Source organism: Zosterops lateralis (assembly GCF_965231275.1).
Source record: "Zosterops lateralis genome assembly, chromosome: 4".
Lineage (NCBI taxonomy): Eukaryota > Metazoa > Chordata > Aves > Passeriformes > Zosteropidae > Zosterops > Zosterops lateralis.
Genome location: NC_139765.1, coordinates 18,468,414 through 18,490,566, shown reverse-complemented (window position 1 = coordinate 18,490,566; position 22,153 = coordinate 18,468,414). Strand labels below are relative to the sequence as shown.

General features: G+C 36.5%; 1 protein-coding gene across 1 annotated transcript in view; it reads right to left on the bottom strand.

Annotated features, from left to right (window-relative positions):
* Nucleotides 1-21,653, bottom strand: part of PARPBP (PARP1 binding protein) — a gene marked incomplete at its 3' end in the record, with an annotated part of 39,129 nt that extends 17,476 nt beyond the window's left edge. Inside the window, 7 exon segments of the mRNA XM_083860461.1 lie at nucleotides 9,572-9,611; nucleotides 9,614-9,725; nucleotides 11,265-11,435; nucleotides 12,865-12,969; nucleotides 13,844-13,996; nucleotides 14,000-14,071; nucleotides 21,431-21,653. Coding sequence (XP_083716587.1) covers nucleotides 9,572-9,611; nucleotides 9,614-9,725; nucleotides 11,265-11,435; nucleotides 12,865-12,969; nucleotides 13,844-13,996; nucleotides 14,000-14,071; nucleotides 21,431-21,580 — 803 coding nt within the window. The 5' untranslated portion in view covers nucleotides 21,581-21,653.
* Between the last annotated feature and the right edge of the window lie 500 nt (nucleotides 21,654-22,153).

The following is a 22,153-nucleotide window of genomic DNA, read 5'->3' as shown; positions in this document are numbered from 1 at the left end:
ACTCAATTATAGATTCATAGATTTTCAATGGGGAAAAAATAAACCTTTCACAAAAACATTTTCTATGTTCATTTTTTGCTTCTATTGCCCAACGGCAAGTAAAGATATTTGCTAATAGAAATAAAGTTCATTTGCTCTCTTTTTCTCTCCTTATTCCTTCTCCTTTTCCAGGAGAAAGTCCCAGTCTCCTATCAGACATACAGAATACTAATTAGGGCAAGAAAAAGAAAAAGTTTATTTACACTTCAATTAAAATTTATGTCAACAGGTCAAGACATAAAATGCTGATTCAATGTGTGTGGATTAGCACAGAAATACCCTGCCACAACTTATACGATTTTATACCAGAACATAACATAAAATAAGTTCATCATTTACATATATATTTTTTCATATATATAAATAAAATGTTGAATATAGTTATTGGATCCATTCCTAGTGAGGTTCAAAAAGATTAACTAAAAGCATGATGATAAAAGGAAAATGTGGTAAAGTATCTGAGATGTTTGGGGGTTTGTTTTGTTTTTTACAAAGATGACACCCTATTACTGATTGCTCTGATGTTACTCCTCTATAGATTTATATTACTCAGAAGATCAGTTGAACTTGAACAAACTTCGAAATATCCGATACTGCACTAAAAAAATTACAGGAATAAAATAAAGTTGAAAACTGTTATCCACTTTGCAGCCCCTAACAGCCAGAAGGGCCAAAAAGGTTTGTTTCAAATATGAAATTACATGAAATTTCAAATATGAAATTACATTCTCTTATAATTTTTACAGCAGCAGAAGTTAAGAATTTTTGTTCTTTTTAATTCTGAAAGAGGAGCAAAAAACCTAGTTGAATTCAAGAATGAACTTGATACGTTAAACAGAGCAATGCCACTTGTCTAAGGCAATTGGAAAGACCTTATCCCTTCTAGACAGTGCTTCTGCTAAAAAGCTTTCTGTGATGTTCCATTCAGATCACAGGCTACTAATATAAGGTACTCTAGGATAAAGTGCTTCAGTATCACATCCATAGTCTTTTAAATTGTTTTGAAGGAGGACTCTTACCAAATCCAGTCAGCACATATAGTCATCACTTGCCACTATGGCAGAGGTGGTAAAATAGCATTTTTTTTAAAGCTAGTAATATGATTCTGTTCAGAGTCACATGCAACATTTCTCTCTCCAAAAGCTACAAACAGAAAGAACTTAAGTAGAAAACCAAATTCTATCTTTTTCTTTGACAGAAATAACCAAAGGAAATTCAGTGTAATTATAAATGCAAGAAAAACCCCAACACTTTAGGAACAACCACCTTCCACCATCCAACAGAATGTTTAAATACAGATGCCTGAAGTCAGTAGTTGTCCTGGGTTGCAGTGTAGGCTGTACACAAAGTATTTATTCTATCACCATCTTCATGAACTGTTGAAACCAGGTGGGCTAGTGTCTTCCCAAGCCCCCTGCCTTTTCTGCTAATGGCCCATTAACGCCTTTGGGGTGTTTTCTGCTAATGACTTTTGGGGTGTCTTCTGCTAAAGACCCATGAGTCACAGGTAACTCCCTCCAGGGGTTATCTCTGTTAATGGGCCATCAAGGACCCATTTCACACTTCTCATGCTATTGTGAGATGCTCTGCCCAGGGGGAGGAGCCAAGCATTCTCACCTGGATATAAGCTGGGATTTGGAACAGTGCAAGCAGCACTTACCCACTGGATTCCCAGAGGACCAGAGCTCCCAGACCTTTCTACAGGATCACTGCTTCAGGAAGAGCACTTCACCTGGACTGCTTCCACCATCCTGCTCAGGTTGTATTCTGACCCTGTCAGTGATTCTTTGTGTTATTGCATTTATTTTATTTTATTTTTACCTTTTTACCTTTCTTCTCATTAAATTATATCTCTGACTTGGAGCCTCTCACTCATTTTGCTTTCAAACCACAACAGTAGTACAGTGGCAATCCTCCAATGAATGGATCCAGTCAAATCCAAACATGACCATCAGCATGAAAAATCACAAATATTTTAGACCAACTGACAGAAGGAGTGGCTTACCTTCTTCAGCTTTAACCAGCACTAAAACAGTAGACAGTTCAAGCAGGAATTAGCCCACCTGCCTCATAGCTACAGAAAAACAAATCTCTACATATAGATAAAATAATTAATATGTTAAAAATGCATTGTTCTTCTAAAATGCTTCTAAAGAGAGTATAGAAAAAAATAGTGCAATGTAAAACTCCACCTGTTACCCAAGTACTGGACAAATCTGATCTTCTGTCACTGGTTCTGTTGCCATAAGGCCTCCGTTAGCAGTAGTTAGGCTAAGGAGTTGGTTCCTGTGCAGGCCCATGGGAACCAAACCTCAGAAATGAGGCCTGAGAATCTGCAGATACAAGGAACAATGTTTAAAAGACTTAGTAGAGCATGTAGTACATATAGGTATACAAATTACTTGTGAAATATGATTACATGGTTACCAATAAAATGTTTTCTATGATGGGAGTTAAGCTTAGAAAATTAACCTTAATTTTAGCTAAAGCAAGCGTGCAAAATTTATAGCCGTTAGAAAGGTTACCTGGAAGATGAATGTGAATGTTTGGAGTGAAGTATGTAGGAAATTGCACGTAGGCTGATGAAGTAAGACTTGTAACAAAGGTATAAAAGATGAGTATCTTTTGTAACCAACTTGGGACACTGACTTTGAGACACTAGTCCTCAGGTCCCCAGGGCCCTGAATAAAGCACCGCATAAACTGACACTCTGTTGGTTTGTGTTTTCTCTCGGGATCGGGCAGCAGTTCCTTCTACTAAAAATATTCACATATCTTGTGCCCACTTGAACCCTTTTTGCCTTACATCATCTGAGTCCCAGCCTTACCATTTTCTATCTCATTTTCCTTATCAAACCATCTTTTCTTATGTAGATGTAACTACTTTATAAGAAACTAATAGCACACTTTGTCTATTTTGTTCCTACTGAGACTGTCACATAAACAAGCTCCTATGCTTACTAAAAATCTAAATGACATCAGCCAGAGCTCTTCCTTCAGAACTCAGGCCTTAGTGTGAAGAGTGAATATGATGCAGGAGCACTTTTATTTATTTTCTGGAAATATGTCTTTTTTGGAAAAGACTAAAATAGCATAAACAAGAAAAAAACGTTGAGGATATGGACAATATTCAAAACCTGATAATAAGCAGAACAGAGTCCTGAAGTCTATTCCAAGAACAGAAAATAATATATCAAAATTCTATTACACTAAGGTCAACATTTTTCATTCATTCATTTTAACTTCAACAGAGGTAAAAAACGATGACAAATGTATAGCTATCTGACCTAGGCAGTGGGAACAGGTGTCTTAAAAGAAACCACATACACCCAGGGATCACAGGGTGGGAGGAAATCACAACCTTTTTTCCTTGTTATGGATTTCTAAGATGCTTTAGAACTTTACAGCAACTGATCAGTTATCCGATTTTTTTTTTAATTTAGAGCTATAGGAAGAGAGCAGCAGTAATCCCATTCTCAAACACAAAGCAGCAAGATGTCAACTAGAGCTCAATCTACCTGGGTAGAAGAGCAGGACAAAATTTATCTAGGAAGCAATACAATACAAATGCTTCTAACAGAGCAGGAACCATGCTTTTAAAGCAAATCTAAAGATCTATTACTTTTGTTATAGGCATTAATTTTTTAAAAAATTAGCAGCTCATGTTCATTTAGATTTCAAAATTTCAACAATAAAATCATATCAATGAACTTATCTAGATTTTAAATATGTCGTAAAAGAAAAAACTATATCAAAGCACTCATAGTACCCAAAAATTCTACCTCCAGCAATGAAAGTATGATTTTTAATCTAATTTTCTAACAGATATCAAAATTAAGTGAATATTCTTCCTTAGACCCTTTGGAGTTGCAGAGATTATTATATCCATAACAGAAACACAGCAAAAAAAGAAACCTGTGTATTTTTCCATCTTGTTTCTGCTGCTTTTGCTTTATTGGCTAAAATTTCTCTTTCAGCTTGGTGGAAGAAACTAGAGTGACTCTTCATATTCTCCATCCCAAGCTTTGCTACCCAAGTCTGATGACAAAGTTACTATAAAAGTAAGCAAGTATTCTTCCCAGAATGAGTCTTGATAAGCAGCCATTAAATTCCCTGTGAGAAAGTTCTAAAAGGCAAAGGCACTCAGACAAGCTGCTATTAATTATAATAACATAAATTACATTATACTACAATAATATTATGAGCACAGGACCATTCCATCACAATACTTAGGAAAATGTGCAGAAATATCAGCAGACTAGCTTGGCTAAACAGTGAACTGATGACAGAGCTTGAATGCAAAAGAGCTACACACAGAATGGAGAAGAAGGGACAGATTACAAACGATCTAGAAACATCACCCGAGCATTTAGGGATGTTATCAGGAAAACCAAAGCTCAGCTTTGGAGCTGAGAATTACAAGGAATGTAAAGGAGCCTTACCTGCTGAACAAAAAGAAAAAAGAGGGACCTTTGCTGAAAAGCAGATTTTGCAACAGTGGGGGCACATAAAACAGAAGTACTCTGTGCCCTCTTTGCCTCAGTCTGTATCAACATTCTGATTAGAGAAATCTTTCAGAAAAAAACTTTATCCATTGCCAGCAGTGGATAAAGATCAAATCAGGCTCCACTTGACAGTACTGAGGATGTTCAAGAACACTGAACCAAATGGATTGCATCCAAGAGCCTTAAAAGAACTGGCAAATGCCCTCATGAGATAACTTTATCATCTTTGAAAAGTCATGGTGACCAGGTGAGGTCCCCAACAAATGGAGAAAAGCAAATCATTGCCCAAAAAAAAAAAAAAAAAAAAAACCAAAAACCAAAAAAAAAAAAAAAAAAAAAAAACAAAAAAAAAACACCCCACCCTAAAAACCCCAAAAGGACCCCACAAGTTCATCAGCCTCACTTTGTTCCTTGAGAAAATAATGCAAAGTCTTCTAGGAACATATATTTGGGCATATGAAGGATTAGGTGGTAGCTGGTGACTATAAACATGTAGTTATCAAATATAAACTATGGCTGACCAATCTGTTTTTCATCTATAATAAAAAGACTCAATTTGCAGACCAGAGGAGAACAGTGGGTGCTATTTCACCTGATTGTAGCAAGGCTTATCAACACTGTCAGAGAATACTCTCAACATAGGAATATTGATGTTACAGTCTGGATGGATGGACAATTAGAAGAGTTAACAACCAGTTGGCCCATCATGCTCAGAAGGCAGCAAACATGTTGTAACAATGGAGTAACATAGGAGCCTATCCTGAAATCTGCTGAGTTTTTTTTCTCATTATTTTTGGCAGTGACTCTGTAAAGTTACATACTCATCAAGTTTGCAGATTACACCAAATTGGATGGAACAGTCAATACACTTGAGGGCAAAGCTGTCATGCAAAGACACCCAAACAGACAAGAGGAATGGGCTGACAGGAACCATATGAAATTCAACAAGACATGCAAAGTCTTGGAAAGGAATAACTCCTTACAATGATACAGGCTGAAGAGCAACTCTGTGTGAAAAACCTTGGTGCATGTTCAGCAAGCAAGCCGCCGGCCAGGAGCATGCCTTGGCAGCAAAGAAGTTCTACAGTATCCTTGGCTGCATCAACAGTAGCGTAGCCAGTAGTCTGAGGAATGTGATTTTCCCTCTCTAATCAGCACTTGTTGGACCAAATTTAGAATACTGTGTCCAGTTCTGGGCCCCTAGTCCAGGAAAGACACTGATAAACTGGAGCAAGTTCAGCAGAATGCTGCCAAGCTGGTCCGGGAGACATGCCCTGTGAAAAGCAGCTATGGGAACAGCTTGTTCAGGCTGCAGGAGAGGCAGCTTCAGGCTTACTAACAGCTTTCCAATACCTACAGGGTGGTAACCAAGAAGATGGAGCCAGACTCCTCATGTTGACAGACATTGTGAAAAAAGACAATAGGCATAAACTGAAACAAGAGAGGTCCAACTCAATACAAGAAAAAAAACCCCACAACTCTTCACTGTGAGGACAAAAGCAGTGGAAACAAGCTGCCAAGAGTGAGATTAAAAACCTCCAAGGATGGAGACTGTACAAACCTTGTCTGGATAAAGCCCTGATTAACCTGAGCTGACTCCGTAATTGACCCTGCCTTGAGCGGGATGTTGGACCAAAAACTTTCTGATGTTCCTTCCAAACTCAATTATTCTATAATCCTAAATTTAAGCAATCCTACATACAATGTTTTGCATGTGCTTGCACAACTTTCCAGCAGCTTTAGACCAAAAACCTCCAGGGTTGTATGAACACTGTTCAATTAATTCAAACAGCGAACACAAGCCTAGGTAGAGTCCAACGTGCTTTCTCTCCCCAAATACTACTGCGCTTCGAGATGCAGTCACGGCTTCCCAAAGGAAGCACATAAGAAACAGCATTTTCCCTGTCGAGAGGAAGCAGAGAGCACTAATCCACATGGTGAAGACAAGCTGTGTGATGCTCCAGCGGGCTGCGGAGTCTGTAGGGGCCCGCGATGCAGACAGAGCCGCTCCAGAGAGCGGCGCTCTCTCCGGCGGGGCTAGCGGGACACGGTGAGCGCGACCCAGCTTCGGCGTGAGCTGGGCGACGGTGACCCCCAGTGGCCGCTGCCTGAGCCGAAGCCAGCGCCCAACTGAGGGCAAAGCATGCTGCCAACCTCCCAGCTCTGCTACTCTACAAAATTAGTGGGGATTTTTAAAGTGTATGTATATGTACACACACTCCACACATCCCCCCATATTACACTCTAGCACAGTTAGCAACAGGACAAATTACCTTCTGTCCTTTAGTTTTAAGTCACACTTTCTTAAACTTGGGAAGAGTCATTTCAGGAGTTCTTCAGGCCAGAATGAGGGATTAGACCTGCAGCATTTCATTTATACCAACAGGAAAGGCTAGTAATTTACCAAGAGATAAATTACACCTAAGGTGTATAATAATCATCCATTTCACTGACAAATACAACATTGATATGCTCCTTGTCAAGAAACAGGTGTAAAAGAGTAAAACATCCAAGTTCTCACTTACTGTATCAATATTGTCAAAGTCTTATAAGTACAAATCTATAAATAGTTTTAGCATTACAAGTTTTACAGCACCTCCAAATGTTAACAAATATTCATGCTACTGATTATTGAAAGATTAATGATGTCTTCCAATATGAGACATCTAGAGAATGGGGGGAGGCAAATAATTCCAACATGCTAGAGATTTGTAGGAATGTTCAAGTCTTCAGTGAAAAACATCTCAAAACTACCAAATTCCACTTTGTTTTTCCATTTCTCCTGCTATAAGTACCAGATTTGAACCAAACCATCATAGTTTCATTAAACTTCCACTTGGTTTGACAGATTTCCCTTTGTTCATCTAATCTACTGTTCACTTTCCTAGCTGAATGATGGGGAGATGAGAAACACATTTTTGTTTTTCTCCATAGGTTAGTAGATATTTAGTTGTGCAATATCTCCTACTAAGTTCAAAATATTCTTAAGCACTTCCCACCACTGTCCAAGATCTTCAATCTGGTTTCTAGATTCCCAAAGCAAAGGAATCAGGCAGATGAAGAAAAACTCTTTTTAACATGTGTCCTACAGTAACCCATCATTTATTTGGCTACTTTGTATTTTGTGCAATTACAAGTTTAAGATCTCCATTGTAATAAAATTAAACCAAAATAGCAGATATACAATCATTAAGTAAAAAAAAAGATCATTTTCCTTGTGGCATAGCAAGTACAGAGACCTGGTTAATGCAGGTTGCTAATCTCCTTATCAGAGAAACAGCAATGCTGCAGACAGACATTCATTGACAGGTTGTCTAGTTTGCCCTTAGATTTCTCAGCAGGCTTCTACAGATGAACTAACTCAGGATTCTGCTGCATTGCTGCCTTTTCCTCCTCTGGTCTTTATTTTGCAGCAGTAACAGAACTAGAGAAAAAAAATTTGCATAGAACTGGATCCTCTGGAACTCCCAACAACTGCTACATGACAGGCAGGAGACAGTCCTCATCCATGTGACATACCAAACACTTGAAAACATCTACAGATACATAGATAAAAACACTTTACACTGCAAGGGTATAAAGCCCACATGGCGTATGAGAGGTACTACAAACGACACAGTACAGCCACCTTCCACTCCTGGTTAGCAAGATAAACAGCAGTACTTACATGTGCACAGCCAACTTAATGTGCATGCCAAAACCTGACATTAACAAGATTTATATCCCAAAATAAATGACACAGCAGGTGCAGCAGGGAAAACTACACAGTAAATAACTGAATGCTAAAAAGCATTTCCAGACTCTAGAGAATTCACCCAAGTGAGAATCTGATAACTCACAGCAATTATCCCACTCTGATTTTTCTCACATTTAAACATTTTCTTTTAAACAGAGGAGTAATTAACAAGATACAGCATTTTATATTGTGCTTTTCTGAACTGTATTTGCCCAAAAAAGTATTTTCATCCTAAGAAGTTCATGCCCATAAATAGTTTTTTCATTTCTTTTTTTTATGAATATACAGTGCCAGATATGATTTAAACAAAGAAAAATAGCATATACATATGTTGAACTAATAGTTCTCTTTAATCACCAGCACAGACAGTATGTCTCTGGCATCCAGGATGTTGAAATGGAAGATCAAAGAAGCAGAATAAAAAAGACAAAACTGCAAAACAACTTTAGAAATACTTCCCACATCCAGCTTCAATGGAAACTGAACATTAACTTAAATAAAGCTTACTTATAACATTTTGTTTTCCACTGTGAGGATTAGACTCAATTCAAACTTAAAAAGAGAGATTCTTTAGTATCAAGGACAGCACTATTATAGCTGATTGGTCAAAGTTTTGTATGGAAAAATTACTGATTATAAATGAAAAAATTACGAATTTCTATGAAACTTAAGAAAATAGCTCTTCTCTCTGTAATAATGCCAGCACTCACCAATTCAAACCCCTGTGTTACATTTACACTTCTCTAATTAATCACACGTTCATAAGCCTGCCCAAAAGACTAACTTCAATTCCTCAAACACATTCAAAATCAGCAACTCCACCAGAGCATCCCTAAGAAATAATTCTTATGCCTCAGTTATACAGTTAAAATGAAAGGAAGCAAAGGCTAAATAACCAACATTGTCATTTGTCAGCAGCAATAAGGACTCCTTTACATAAGGGTAAACAGAATTAAATAACCAACAGGAAGGAATTAACTAGCAAGAAATAGAGCACATATACACTTACCAGACTCACAAGATGGAAATCTTTGCAACTTCATTTATAGCTAGGGAAGTAACCAAACCACCATACATACATAGATTTGATTAAAATTTAATACAAAAACCCCTTCAAGAATTCATAAGCTTACCCCAATTGTTTTTCAATTATATTTTCAAATAAGGTTTAATTTTTAAACACTTACTCTGAATTCTCAAGTACATTATTTGATTATCTTTTGTTCTTTTTGTTCAAGCACAAGAAAAGGGGGTGCTCACCAAGACAAAAATCTAACAGAAAAATCTATTACCTTGTATTTAAGATTTCACCAACAATTTCTTGCAGCTTGTAATAAAACTAACAAAGCTGGAAAGCCCCTTTACATGGGCTCTTAAAGGATCATACAAAGAAGATGCAGAATCTCTTCCTCCAAGTTCCATGGTCCGGATAAAAGATGTTGCCATCTATTAGGAGAAATAGTTAGAAATATCAAGCTGTAGACAAACATGGGCTGTACATATGCTGAAGCAAGCCTTTCCTACAGGTCTGCAAATTGTGTAACAGCTGGCTGATAGCATAAATAACTTACCTGAAATCAAACAATGGCTCTTAATTGCGAGCTTTGTACATCTCACCATAAATATTTGCAAGATCAATACTTAAATAGTACAGTAGCATTCAAAAAAAGAAAACACAAGCCAAAATAAAAATAAACCAGCTAATTTGATATTTGCATCAACTTTTTGAAAGCTTAGGACAAAAAACTTATTAAAACTTGGCACAGAACTCTCTTGTTATTGTGGCTGTTTAAATGCTCCTGCTGGCCTCACAAAAACTACTCATATTTAGAGTGTTCTCTATGACCCAAGGACAATTTTAACATAAGCATGTAAAAGTTGACTTCAGCTTATATCAATTTTCAGAGATGCAAATAATGTATACTCAAATATTATCAAAAATAATGGCAGCTAAGGCTTCTGTCATTCTGAAGGTGCCCATATATTTTTATATGCTGTAAGACAATGAAAAGATGTGCCAAAAGCACACCTTAAAGTACAATCCCTAAAGTTTTAAGGCAATAGTAAGAACAAAAACCCTAGCAGTTGTCCAGGAAGGTGAAAGCAAGGATAACAATCCAATGCACTTGATACAGATGCAGTAATGTTAATTCTACACATAAATTTTTATTTCAGAGTACAGAGCTAAATAATAAAGCTCTTTGGATTGGAAAGAGAAAAACTGAAATTACTCTATCACAGGAAGTAAACTTGCCAGTATTCCTGTCTTTGTGCTAAAGATTTCCTATGGATCAAGTACACAGTTCATAGGACCTTGCCTTCCTAATGGAAAATTACTTTTCAAGATTTCTACAAGACACAGATGCCAGAAAAGGTGACTTCTTTACACAGTAGAGAAGTTTCCTCTCTGGCAACTGTGAAGATGCGGTAAATCCAGTCCAAAAACATACAGTTCTTTATACAATGTTAACTGAGCATTAGGAGCAAAAATAATAAAACCTGGAACTGAGATTTCACAAACTTTCCATATTTATTCAACCATAAAAGTTTAAGAATGCAGCTGCTTCAGTGACTACATACCCATACTGTTTATAACTCAGACTACTGTTGTTCATACTGAGGTTGCACTGCATGTAAAATTTAATTACTATTTTGAGTATGAGGGACTTCAGTGGTTCTTTGAATTCTTATTTACCTAATTTCAACTATTTTTGAGACAGCTCTGTGCCAATAACTACTGCAAGATCCTATTCTAGAACTCTTGAGATAAACACAAACTGTTTTTCTGTCCATTTTGAGATCCCATGACCAAATAAGTACCCATTTCTCCCCACAGAATCTATTATTTTAGCTTTAAAATCATGTTCATGGTGGTATTTGACTCAGCTTACAAACATCAATGTTGCATATTAGATTTAAGCCACATTCTCTATTTAGAGATTTACTTCACTGACCCTGACCTCCAGATTCATTTAACACACATACCAGGAAAATGGACATTTTTCTCTCCTGTGAGGCATGTTTCAGGTTAGTGAAGGCTTCTCTACCAAGCCCTCTGTCAGAAACATTTAGAACATGAGCCAATGACAGATCATCCTTAGAATTCACCAAAAGGCTTAAATATGAACAGACAGACTTCTTTGCCAGGATTGTCACCTGCATGAGAAAACATCACACAAATTGGTCATCCCACTGCTAAATTTTGTTCCCTTTTATTTTAAAGTTAATTAGATATGTAGTGATGTAATTTTTGGAAGAATAAGAATTCACCTGCATCATTTCAAAATAGTACTTTATGCATGAGGATTCTGGAAGCCTTGAGGAAAACAATCATGGTAAATAAGTTAGAATTGAATATTCACAAGATTTTTGAGGGTTATTAAAATTGGTTATAAATTTCTGTTTAGAAACATCCTCACAGACATCCCTTTCCTATTTCAAGGCAAACACTAGAACCATTAAACCATGTAAGAATTTGTCATTAACTTCAAAAAGACTAAGATTTTAAAACTACTTGCCAGCTCTGTCACAGATTCAGTAATTTTTTCTCTTGGCTTCCAGGGGATTTCAATCAAAGAAACTCCACTGACTCAGTTTGGATACAAATTGTGACCCAGTCCCTCCCACATCACAATATATAACATTGTGGTTGCTAATATTGCAGCTCTATTCTGGACTATGCAAAAACAACAGCCCCAGAACAGAAAAATTCGCAGTTTTGTCGCAAGCAAAGGAAAAAACAATAATCGAAACAAAGGTCATAAACAGAAGAACATATAACAAAAAATTATATCTGCTACAGAATATCTTCTCATACCTCAGTACGTATACAACAAAATACAGTTACAAAACCAAATGTGTCCATGTTAGAGTCTGCAAAGCCAGTCCTTAGAGGAGGCAAAAAGAGCAAAGAATATTTTTACTGCACAAGTCAGACCAGTAAGAAAGCCACTGTGGTAATGATAGGAGTGCTGTTTAGGGGAGAACCCCAGTTCAGAAAATATTTTCTTGTTCAGAAATATTTTGAGTTATAACTAAATATTGATTTGATATTGCCATTTATTATGAGAAAAGCAAGTTTGCAAACGACTAAAGCTCCAGCATTTCAAACACTGCTAGAAAGTACTCAGAGATTCTTATTTTGATAGTTGAAAGGGTAACGGGAGAGTCCTCAAGTCCTCTATTGGGACAGCCAAACCTTGTTTGCTTTGCTACAGCCATCACTACAGCGGATATTCAGATTTCTTCCATATGTAAGGGAGTACAAGCTAATAAAATGAAATCAAAGGAGATTACCTCATTTATTTAATGCCCAGTCAAGACAACATTTAAGTGACAGTGTATTTGCAGAAAAATTCATTCTACATCAAGTGCCTGCCATTCTGGACTGTATTCCGGAATATAAATTTCAGCATATAGCCCCATACATACCTACAATATACTCAAGTGATACAGAGTTTGGATACACAGATTTTATTTTTTTTAACCCAGCTACATTTGAATAACAATAACTGGAAAACAAAACTATGTTATGTTTCATCTTTTCAATAAATACAGGACATTACAAGAGAAAAATAATTTTTACCTTCATATGCTCCTGGCCCTGTCTGTTGATTTGTGTAGGAGAAGAAAGAACAGAATCATTTTCTTGTGCATTCATTACACCAGAAATAAATTCCAACAGTTGAACCTTTAATAAAAACATCAGAATACACTTAAATATGAAGATAACTAGAAAGCAAGAGTAGTTTTAAAACCTGGTGTAAACCTATCTGTCACTTTGCTAATGTTTAAGGTTAGCACTGCCCTTACAACCTATTTTTAGTTTTAGTCCTTAGAAGTGCAGCTGTTCTAGTAGAGAAATGAAGTGTAAGATTAAAATTAACTTAGAAAATATCTCAAACAGTTATGTTACACACTTGCCTGAAATCCATTGCTTGCATTTTAGATAAAATGTAATATGTTATGCCAGGTTTAGGACAAGCTCACTAAGCCATACAAATTCTCTACCTTCCTCACAAAAAGTGGGAGGAAAAGAAAAACACATTAAAACCCCCAAACAAACAAAAGACCTGCAATAAACTACAATGAAGCTGTGACTGAGTGGCTGAAGTGGAACTCCTGGAAAAAAAAAAAACTGAATAATACATGTATTTGCATGTTAGAAGTTTTATTTAAAGACCATAGTGTTTTCAAATTGGTAATCATTAAAAATACTTTAACTGCACATCAACACACAACAAAAACTCCATGACACGTTAATTACTAAGCTTTGCTTCAGTTTTATCAAATCTCTACAGTTTATTTCTCAGTCCAATTTATAGCAAGGAGGCAATTATTCATACAAGAGTTGTAGGACTTCACAATCCAACAGGACAAGAGAGAAATAATTTTTGAGTAAATTTAAAATCTCTTTACAAAATTTAGTAATTTAAACTTAAATTCTTACCCCAAGTTGTGAATAATCCAGAGCTCCTGTGCATAATTTTAAATGTCATAAATCCACAACCGGAACCAAAAATATGTCAAAACAACACAAGAGGTCAAACAAACATAATACTTACAGGGGATATGCTTTCATCTTCAGCTAAAAGTCCAAGACCATAGCACTTCCCATATATGTCTATTAAATCTAACATATTGCTTCTTGCTAAGAAGGCATGATAGGCTTTTTTCACATCAGCACAATTTTCAGGTTCTTTCATGTTTTTACATAATCACAGTTTGTCATGTAACAAGTAGTTCCATGTTTTCAACACATCACTAAGTGATACTGTGAAGTCTCCACAGTGCTAACAGAACCAAAAAGAGCAAAAAGGTATGTTTCATATTCAGCATAGTTTGAAAATAAATTTAAAACAAGCTGCAAATATATAATTAACAAATATATATTTGAAAGCCTATTAAAATTTAAATTGATTGGAAACAAAGTCTTACTTATAGTTGAGGTTCTCCCATCACCTGGCATTTACAGTTGAATTTTGTTATATTCTGTCAGTATTTGTTCCTGATCTTTAAAATACCAGGCATGTATATCAAATGTTATTAATGAGAAAATACGGTGAATGTTGCAGGACTAGTTCTTGCATAAAAGTTCTTTATTTGCAAAAATAGTTTTCAGCATGGCAAGCATTTACTTCCCAAAGGAAGTAAATACAGCTCCCCTGGTTTGTTTCAAGCAGTAAACTGGGAAAATATATGTCAATCTAAAAAAGGAGCTTTTCTTTCTTGTGTTAATACAGTTATGCTCTATCATAACATTGACAGTATTGCTATACAGTTCTAATAAATACATTAAAGCCATGCACACTCCTCTGTTACTACTACTACTATAATTAAGATTAACTCTACAGTATAGACTACATTCCTCCTGTCATAATTTTTGGATGATGTCCCACATGCCCTTCTACCTTCTCCATCAACTACTTGCTCTTACCATCTTCTCTTTCACAACTTGTCCTCATTTTTATCCACACCTTGCTCTTTAAACTGAGTACCAGTCCCCAACTCCTGCTGGTGAACTGTTATCACACTACTGGTATCTAAAGCATTCTTCAATATATGGCATCAAGAAAAAAGGTGTTTTTTACTATGTAACATGAGATAAAATGCCCTGTGACCAAGTAACAAACCTTGCTTTCCACTGTCAATAATAGCAAATGGCTCTTGTCTAGAGCAAATGTTTAAATCTATTTCATGACATTTCTATATAAGGCAAATTAATTATTTATAAACACTATTAGCAATAGAACACATGAAATAAGAAAACAAGAGAAATTCTAATAATTTAAGTTGTTCCGGCCCAAATGATGCCTCCTTTAGGTTCTAACATATTTGGCAATACTTTCTCAATAGACCTCATTAAATACACAATTCGAAAATCCTTAAAGTCAACTACTTTGATATTGTCTAGGTGAAGAACTAGAAGTGAAAATTAAAGAACATTCATACATATTAGCTTCAGAGCACTTTTCTGCCTTCTAATTCGTGCATGGGTTATGACAAATCAGCACTATGAACTTACATATTATTCCACACATCACCAGAATATTAAAACAGCATATTTGTTTTCTGAAAAGCACATGATTTTCATTTCAGCCCCTCCCAAAAATTAAACATGTTTACATATTATAACACAACTTAAACAGATCAAAGCAGCAGTGGATGAGGAAAAAAAAAAGTTATTTTCTCACTTTATTTTAAATCAAAATCTTTCAGGAGTACCAAGTTAAATTATAACTTCATAAGGCATCTAATAAATCAAAAACTTTCCTCACCAGATCAAGGGCCTGCAGAGATTAGAAGAGTTTATGTTAGTGCTGCAAAAATATTTTAAATCCAAATATTGCATTCCAGATATTAACCTTAGTGATCCAGCATTCACTGTGGTGGCATTCTCCATTACTTACACAGTTTTTCAAGTCTCTGGTTTTAAAATTCATTTTAAAAATACTGTGGTGTTTTGCAGTAAGCATTTATCAACTGGCTAGTAGCTTGAGGAAGTTCAAAAAGTCCCATGTTTTCATTCTATTATAGACAAAGCAAGTATTTCATTTCATAGGAATAGAACCAACAAGGTATTATAAAGCATCTTCACTTCCTGGTAGTGCAGCATATTAAGTTACCTTGGCACTCTTGTTTTAGAATGCCTGAAATTCAGTAGAGACATTTCATGCTTTAAGACACCATTTTTTACTGTTTTGTAGACATTGTAAGTTTTCTACTGCTAACTACATATCAAATCAATTTCTATTTTGACAGCAAATTGTTTTAAAACCCAGAAAGTTATGCATTTCAACATCAAAATGTTGGCTTCCACATTCCCTAAACAAAGGCTCACCAACCCTTTCAGGAATACATATGTAAAAGACTACTGTGTGAACCACCACCTCTGTGTAGGGTTTATTCTTTCCAGACATACTCCTAGACTGCAGCACTGTTTTCCAGCTTTGTCCTTGAGTCATCCAATTCTGCACTCTTGTCACCTCTAGTCCTGCTCAGCTTTCCTTGCTTCCTCATACTCTTATGCAGCAGAGGAGTTCCCAAAGTGTGGTCCATAAAGCACATTAAGTAGGATAAAGCAACATTTTTAATAAGCTTCTCATCATGCTGATAGTATTGTGCACAGACTGAAAAACTGGTTCATGTGAATATAAGCACATGGACATCTGACAATTGATAGGTTGCAAAGTGCAGAAGCAGTGAAGTTACAGGTCGACAGACCAAGCTTAGAGAAATGACAATATTATAAAACAATAAATAAAATTACAATGGCATGGATACTCAACACCTTTTTCTTTGTGTGGGTGAAGAGGCAGTGTTGAGGGAAAAAGTACCAGGGCACAAGAGAATAGAGGTAAGCTCTGTTAAAGGAAGACTACAGAGATATTGGATGTATGGGTTGGTAGAATAGCAGAATCACGGAATAGGAAAAGCAAAAATTGTACTCACCCAAACAACAAACTAGCACTTTCTAAAGCCACCACTATCAATTATAGTGGTAATAAAAACACAAGATTGAAAATTTAGAACCCTGCTCATTAAAAAAAAATACCCCCACACATCCTTGCTTCCTCTTCTACCCCTCAAAACAGACACATATAGTATACATATAGAGAGAGGGGTAGGAGGCAGAAGAAAAGGTCCTATTGGTAAGCTAGGGAAGTTGCATCAAGACTTAAGCAGCAAGAGTTTTAACACAGTTAAACCCAGTTGTTAAGCAAAACAAAAATATATGAAACTAACTTAGAGTTACAATTTGATTACACAGGGTATGGGAAATACAGTAGAACAGCCTCAATATATAACTTCCTTTAAAATAAAATCCAGGGAAATATTTATTACTCCAAATTCTTTTCCAAAGAAGAGCCTGTCCCTTGTAGAGAAGGTGAGACCACATTTAAGTACTATGTCTAGTTCTGGGCTCTTCAGTATGAGGGAGACAGAGACACACTGGAGAGAAGTCCAACAAAGTTCACATATCATCTACAGACATCATTAAGGGACAGGAGCACCTCACATGAGGACAGACTGAGAAAGCTGGGGCTGTTTAGTCTGGAGTAAAGAATACTCAGGGAAGATCTCGTCAATGAATACAAATAACTGAAAGGAGGGTGGAAAAAGGATGGAGCCAGGCTCTTTCCTAAAGTGCCCAGTGGTAGGAGCAGAGGCAATGGGCACAAACTGAAACATGCACAGAAGGTTCCCTCTGAACATCAGGAAACACTTTTTTTACTTCAAGGATGCCTGAGTACAGGTTGTTCAGGGAGGTTATGGAGGCTTCATCCTCAGAGACAATTTGAAAGACACCTGGACATAGTCCTGGACAATTGGCACTGCCAGGCTGCCCCGTTTGAGGGAGGCTGGATAAGATGACCTCCAGAGCTCCCTTCCAAGTTCAACCCTTCTGTGAAAAATTAATCATGCTGAAGAATAGCCAAGACAACCTCTCTTAGTAGCATCATTACAACATAATACAATCAACATATCCTATAACATTGCTACAAAGTTAAATGTAAGTTTGTAGCAATGCACTCCAATCTACAAAGTTAGTTAGGAGTATCTCATTACCAAAAGGGAGACAGAAAGGTTTAAGGGAGTAACACTCCCCGCATTTTTCTTCATTTGTCAACATGGAAACAGGACAATTTGGGAAATCATTTCAAGAAATACAAGACACTAAAAAGAACATAATATTCTTCAGTCAGCATAGAAAATGCACTCATGGAAGCACAGAATAGAACTAAACCACACACCAAAATTGCTTTTATACGAAAACAGAAATATACAAACAAATCTCTAGTGGGAAGATATATTTGTAAAATCAACAATGAAGCAGTTTTTCCTCCAGTATCAAAGCTCTCATTCTAGAGGAGATTTACAACACATTTATGTCTGACAACTTAAACTCACAGATTCTGGAAAAATAATTGTTTCATACACTTCAGTTTCCCATCCCACCAGCTAAAACAACCATAGCCTGAAAATGACAGGTGATTATTTGACCTAATAACTCACCTTCTACAACTTCTGATCCACAGGTTGAAACAGTCAACTTAAAGCCATTGTTCGCAGCTGAGCTTCATCTTGAAAACTGTTATTACTATTTCAAATCTTGAGGAAGGTTCTTCTCCTTGAAAATGTTCATAGATTTTAGAGCTGTACTAATCAATCTAGGGGAAAGGTATTTGTTCCCACCACAGACCTCATGCCACTTGTCTTTATGCCACATGGCTGCAACTGTGCTACAAACCAAAGTATTTTCAGAGGGATAAAGAGCATAGATTTTTTTTTTTCTCTTTCATCCCTGCTATTTGATCAGGGTTCACCAAACTTTTTCTTACCTTTATTCTGGTGAAATTTAAAAAGCTTCATAATCTATTAATCTTAAACTTTTTTAGAGTTCTCCAAAAAGCTTTTTTATTTTTCATTTCCACTGCAGATACAGGTACCAGTTAAAATACCAAACCCATTAAAATTGTTCAGGCTCGTAAAGGAAGAGAAATCTATTTTGGTTGTCTGCGATAGCTTGAACGTGTTGTATTTTTCCTCAATACAACCACTCAACAGCCTGTTAACATTATTTTCATTGCAGTAATTGACTTTTTCAAAATATATTTCCATTCTACAGGTGCTAAAATTCAAAACTATTGTATTTAAATCAGAAACCTAACAAGGGACATGCCTACAACTGTAACGCTCTGCATCTTGTTTTGAAGTTTCAGTGCTGAGCAAAATAAACCAGATATCTTTTGCTTTAAGAGAGTGAATTTCAAAATGGATACCATCTAAAGAAATTGTGGTTCAGAGGCGGCACACGCAAATGCTAAAATAGTTTTAATCCATATATGCAAGCCAAGGTTTGTCTTATTAGACCAACTAGTATAACCAGAAAAAACAAATCAGGTTTTTGAAAACTGGTTCTTCCTTCAGATCTGAAGAAGCTAAGCATTTCAAAATTTAATCAGTTGAAAATAACTGCTACAATTTTTGTTAGATCATCTCTCAAAGAAAAGATATTTTTGGAAGAGAGGAATATTATCTGGAAAAGGGGAAAAAAGGAGAAAGTAGAATAAAATAATTACCTCTAGTGGAAGGAAAAAAGTTATTGTAAGGAAAACAGGGAGCAATAAGCCATAACTTTTTCATGTCTAAGTTTTGGCATAAAACAGAACAACACATTTTAGTTCCCAGAGCTGGCTTTGGAAAATTTTGCAGTTTTCCCTTGATAATCACAACAAATATGACAAACAGTGATCACCTCCATATGTAGTCTTGTATTAATTTTATCAGTTTTCCAAAGTTAATTTTGATGCACACTAATTTTCTCATTTTAACCTTCACAGGTATTGTGAGGACACCAGGCTCCTAGCTAGAATATATTACATTCCAAGGAGTATAAATGTAGTATCTTGGCATTCTAGTATCCTTACTGTAATGTTTCTAACAGTGGGAGATGACTAAACCAGTTTTATACTTAATATACAAGAAATATCCTCAGTCTGCACACTATAGACTACAAATTTTTTTCTGATGCACATACTGAAGCAGGTTTTCTGTTTGTTTGGGTTTTTTACTGGCTTAGGGATTTCACTTTGATGTAGTTCTGTTGTTTCTGGTATCTTTGTTGATTTGGTATGTTTTTGGTTTTTTTAAACTAAAGCTTTGTACTACACTTTTGACTTACTATGCAACACTTTAGTAAGTCTTCTAACAATAGTCAGTATTGTTTTCATTAATAATTAGGTTAATTGACCTTAAAAGGTATCTCTAGGTTATTAAAACAAGTATTACAATAGTTCTCCTTAGATGAGACACAGGCAAAGGCCTGATTGTATATTGCAACTGCTTCTGGTATGTTTCAGACATCCTCCAGCTCTGACAAGCCTTAGCACTTCTACCAGAGACACTTTAGGGTTATACCTCCTCTTCACCATTTGACAGACGCTTCATATACACATACAAAAAAAGCCATATAACTCATAATTCTTACTGGTACTGGGTACACATTCACAACTTACAGCTAGATACAGCTAGCTAGCTACAGCTAGCTAGCTAGCTGCAGATCTTCACCTGATGAGTGTCAGGAAAAGCAGCAGCCAAGAATGGACTGTGGCAAGTACAACTCATGCAAACTATACTGTGGCAGTGGGTTGATGAGCACTGATGGTTATCCTTTGCCAATATGTTATGTGTTTAAGTTGAATAGTTCATGCCTTGTTACCCCTTATTCTTCCTATTCTTAAGACCAAATGGCAGTTACCTGTCAATCTTATTGTTTACATGGCACCTGCTCCTGCCAGTCAACCAGAGACCTCTCCCAGTGTCTGGAAGATTCTAAGAAAAGTCCTGAGTGATTGGCTGGAGCCAGGGTTTCCCCCTCCTACAAGTTAAATTATGTACCCTGAATTCCTGTCATTGGTCCCCATGCTCTGCTGTCCCACGTGTTCTTTTTCCCCCTTTAAAAACCAAATCCTTCAAGTGCTCGAGGTCTCTCCGTGTCTCCATCTCTCCTACTTTCCATCTTGGAGCCTCGGCCCTGGAGTTGGAATAAAACTTCAGTTGCTGTTTCATCGGAAAGTCCCGTCTCTCATTTCATCTGCGCCTTAGCAGTGGCTCTGTTTCACTGACTCAAAGACCCCCAAGTTGCGGTGGTGCCAGGGCTGGCCGGAGCCAGCGACACCGGGTTACCACAGCACTATACCAAATAAATTTTATACTCATGTTCTTCACATGTCATTCAAAAATGCTTTTGGAGCACTCAGGAAAAAAATGCACCCCAAATGCCATAGTTCTCCCAGCTTGATCTATATATAGCACAAAATAAATATTGGATGGAGATAAACAGAAGTTACATGGTCAGCAGAAATACATTAATGTTTAAAGTTTGGAGCTCAAATATACATATAAAGCACTTCCATCCTCCCATCTCTCTTGCAGTTCCTTTTTCTAAACCCTGCTTCAATAGTGCATTTAGTCATATTAATTTTCTTGCCTTGCAGTATGTGGCCCTCAGACACACATTGTTTCTACAAACAGCAACAAAGTGACCAAAAAAGTCATTTCAAGTTGGTGCCTAAGCACTAAATGCAGCAAGGGAACCAAGTCTGAGGTGTACCACGTACCAAGAACATACCGAAAAGAATGCTAACCTGTTTATTGACTTCAGCCATGGACAGTTGTAACGCCATCAACATGCAGTCTGCTCCACATACAGTAGTCCTTTCAGAGTTAGAAAATAAAGGCCATTGCTTTCTGAAACATTTGACTAAGTGTAAAATTTTTTGCTGGAAAGTAACCATTGTCCAGAGTAGAAGATATAAATAATCAAGAGAAAAATGAACACCACTATGCCAGAGGCATATGCAGGTCTTCACCTCCCAACAAGCTGCAACAAACTCTGTCGTATCTTCTTAAAGACCAAGTTCCTAGAATAAACTCTTCGACTAAACCTAACTTGCCTTACTGTGACAGAGCAACTGTGAAGATAAGGGGTTAAAAGTGTATGTCACGCCTTCATGAAGCCTTTACTTTCCTTGTACATTATGCCAACATAAAGGAATGTTATTACAAATACGACAGCCTTTGTCTCCAAAAGCAGCCTCAGAGTGTCTTCAGTACTTTCTGCATTCGCTGTACATTCAGATGAGTGTCTACGAGGATGTTCTAAACCTGTAAAAAAGGATTTAATATTTCTAAGACTTATTAACACAGACAACTCTAAACAATTTTGTTACCAATATAATCTCTTTTTTTTATTTTTAATTTGGGGTTTTTTAATTCTATAAGCCACTATCTTTTCTAGCAATAATTGGACTAGTTCAAGATTTGCTCTCACCTCCTGGCATTTGGAGGTGAGAGACAAGGTACATGGC